The sequence below is a fragment of the Brachyhypopomus gauderio genome, unplaced genomic scaffold, assembly GCF_052324685.1.
Source record: "Brachyhypopomus gauderio isolate BG-103 unplaced genomic scaffold, BGAUD_0.2 sc37, whole genome shotgun sequence".
NCBI lineage: Eukaryota > Metazoa > Chordata > Actinopteri > Gymnotiformes > Hypopomidae > Brachyhypopomus > Brachyhypopomus gauderio.
Genome location: NW_027506867.1, coordinates 1,130,229 through 1,133,649, shown reverse-complemented (window position 1 = coordinate 1,133,649; position 3,421 = coordinate 1,130,229). Strand labels below are relative to the sequence as shown.

General features: G+C 45.4%; 1 protein-coding gene across 1 annotated transcript; it reads left to right on the top strand.

The window, feature by feature from the left end:
• Positions 1-320: 320 nt before the first annotated feature.
• On the top strand, positions 321-2,245 carry LOC143485753 (uncharacterized). Its single transcript, XM_076985282.1, has 3 exons — positions 321-687; positions 791-1,178; positions 2,217-2,245. The coding sequence occupies exons 1-3, from the start codon at positions 364-366 to the stop codon at positions 2,243-2,245; spliced, it is 741 nt and encodes a 246-aa protein (XP_076841397.1). The 5' UTR covers positions 321-363.
• Positions 2,246-3,421: the final 1,176 nt, after the last annotated feature.

Here is a 3,421-nt window from a genome sequence, read left to right as displayed (position 1 = left end):
CTGATATTTCGTTTGTGTAAATAAGATATTTCGTTTGTGTAAATAACTTAGCGTCATTTATTTATTTTTACTCATACAGCATAGTAATATAATATTTTTTGCAGTGTTTATGCTTGTGTTTGACTGATATTCACGGATTGCCGTGAACCATTATCACGGGTCCAATCACCTTTTATTGTTCCCGTGTATGCAGGGGATTAGCCCGGTTTCGGTGTTATGTGTGAAGCGCCACCTATTATAATAAAGTATAATTAGTATGCGCTGTTGTGGGTGTGTTCTTCAGAGTCATGATAAAAGCTGAAACCCAAAGGCAGGCGACTTACATTTTCACTACTATCCTGTGTGGAGACGACGCAAAACACCATGGCAAGACAGAGGATGTTCACCGGTCAAGAAGTTGCGGCTTTGCTGACCAACGAGGACTGCTGTGAGCCCGATGCGGGAGAAGGACCCTCCTGTTTTTTGACCAGCGATTCATCCGATGAAGAAAGAAGCAGTACATCGGATGAGGTACAACAGAGCCCTCCAAGGAAGAGACGGACACAGGCTGACACCACACCTGCACCAACCGTACGGGCAAAAGATGGAACTGTTTGGGAGAAGGTTGGCATCGCACGCTCTCGTGTCAGCAGCTGTTTGCCTAATTCAACATTTGTTGAGCCGTCCGGGCCTACAGAGCATGCAAAGGTATAGTAACTTCATATTTCTTTCCAGTGTTTCTGCTTGTGTTTGAATGATATTTAGTACGTGTAATTTACCTAGCGTCATTTGTTTACTTTTACTAATACAGCGTAGGATCACAAGCAGACTGCAGAGTTTTCTGTGTTTGCTCGACATGGAGATGCTGCGAATCATCACAGACTGCACTGTCCATGAAGCCCGCAGAACAGACAGCAGCTGGACTTTGTCGGTCAGCGAGTTTATGGCATTCGTAGCAATCCTATTTCTACGAGCAGTCCTCTGTCCAGTTGGAGCGATGTCGGACTGTTGGTCGGCAATGTTCGCTGTGCCTTCGATCCAGGAGACAATGGCACGGGACCGCTACCAAGAAATCATGCGGTACTTGCGCTTTGATAATAAGGACACCCGTGCGGAGCGTGCAAAGAGCGACAGATTTGCTGCGATTTCGGACATCTGGCAGCGATTTGTGAACAACTGCATTTTGTGCTATACCCCAGGCAAGGAACTGACAGTCGACGAGCAGCTGTTTCCGACCAAGGTTCGCTGTCCATTCACCCAGTACATTGCCTCAAAGCCGGACAAGTTTGGAATAAAGTTTTGGGTTGCTTCTGAGTTGAACACAAAGTACATGTGCAACGCCATTCCATACCTTGGAAAGGACCCCGATCGTCCCAAGGGGGAAAGAGTGTCCGAGAATGTGGTGATGAAGCTTATGAAGCCATACCTGGGCAAGGGCAGAACTGTAGCCACAGACAATTTTTTCACATCTCTTTCCCTGGCTAAGAAGCTGCTGGAATGCAACACGACTCTGCTTGGGACAATGAACAAGATTCGCCGAGAAGTTCCTTTGGAAGCCAAAAACGCCAAGGGACGTGAGAAGTTGTCAACGGAGGTGTACAGATCCGATGATGCGCTTCTGACGGTGTATGCCTCCAAGCCCAACAAAACAGTTTGCGTTCTGAGCACTATGCACACGCACGTGGAGATTGCAGACGACCGCAAAAAGAAGCCAAACACTGTGACGGACTACAACCGGACGAAGGTATGCATGTGTTGGCATTGATAAATCAATTTATCATACATGAATGAATTCGTTCAAAATATAACATGTACTTCTTTGTATTTGTTCTTTGCAGTGCGCCGTTGACATCAGGGACCAGAAGGCGCGTGCATACACAGTGCGCGCAGGAACACGCCGGTGGCCCGTTGCAGTGTTTTATAACATACTTGACCTGGCAGCGATGAACGCGCATGTTTTGTACACGGCATGTACGGGGTCCACAGAGAGTAGGAGAGTTTTTATGTGTACTCTTGCTGAGGAACTCCGTCTTCGTTTCCTACAGGAAAAGGAGTTGAAGAGAACGCCACGTCCTTCGCCTGCTCCTGGAAAGAAGACTACGTGTCAGGTGCAGACAAACTGCAACCGGAACCACAGCATAACCCCGTGCGCTGCATGCGGCAAGTACACCTGTCGCAAGTGTAGGGCAGAGTGTCCCTGGCTGTGTGGCAACTGTGTACCTAAAACTACATGAAAGTACGTCGATATTTATATATATATGAATGAATTAATGTTTCAATTTATATAGCGCCTTATCTAAATACCCAAGGCGCTTTACAATTGTTAACACAGCTACGTTACAGACAACCAATCACACACACATATATATACACACACACTATTATTTGAACATAACCAAAAATCTCTTCTCTTTCTGTTCCACAGTCGCACATCATGAAACCCGGTGTCACGGTCTGCCCCGCATCTCCTGCCATTTCATGTCTGTTTCCGTGTTAGTCCTCTGTTTATTTCTCGTCGTGGTTGCTGGTTATTTTTCTCATGGTTGCTGGAATTGGATTCCCGTTCTGTTATGACCCATGCCTGTGATATTTTCACAGAATCAATTTATACATGAATGAATTCGTTCTAAATATAACATGTACTTCTGTGCGTGCATACACAGTGCGCGCAGGAACACGCCGGTGGCCCGTTGACCTTGGCAGCGATGAACGATGAACCTGCCGCAAATGTAAGAAAGAGGGTCCCTGGCTGGTACACATGAATAAATTCGTTCAAAATATAACATGTACTTTGTTCTTTGCAGTGCGCCGTTGACAGACATCATGAAGGTGCGTGCATACACAGTGCGCGCAGGAACACGCCGGTGGCCCGTTGCATGCAGCGAGTACACCCTGGCTGTGTAGCAACTGTTGGCTACAACTACATGAAGGTACGTTGATAAGTAGGCCTACATACGTAACGCCACATATGTTACGTATTTTTGTCTTCTGAAAGATTTTATTCAAAATGTAAGGTGTACCTTGAATTGTTCTCCACAGCATCAACGCGTGTGTTGCATGCGGCAAGTGCATCTGGCGAGTACACCCTCAACTTCAAGACACCCTCAACTTTCTTGACATTCCACTTCAAGAAACCCGGAATAGACATCCATGTTTGATCAAAATAAAGTTGTTTTACAGCACATGAATTTGTTCTTCCTGTCTTTTCCTCTCCTTTTCCAGTCTGCTGTTTAGATCACAACATTTATCAGCCATATATATAATTGCGCCATATAATTTCTTAGCTTTTCAAACGCGAATTCAAATTCAAATTCATTCCTAGTGTTAATGAATCCCAAAATGAACATTTTTGACGTGGGGGGTGTTGGCTAACAATTTACAGCACGATGTTGGTCTAACTCCTGATCATATGGTTAGCTTTCCTGATTTACAGCTGTTTGAA

Excerpts from the sequence above, each read along its gene's own strand:
- LOC143485753 (XM_076985282.1), top strand. The coding sequence starts at position 364 with ATGGCAAGACAGAGGATGTTCACCGGTCAAGAAGTTGCGGCTTTGCTG. Across the intron at positions 688-790 it reads GGCCTACAGAGCATGCAAAG|CGTAGGATCACAAGCAGACT; the intron begins GTATAGTAACTT and ends TTACTAATACAG. Across the intron at positions 1,179-2,216 it reads CATTTTGTGCTATACCCCAG|TACGTCGATATTTATATATA; the intron begins GCAAGGAACTGA and ends ACTACATGAAAG.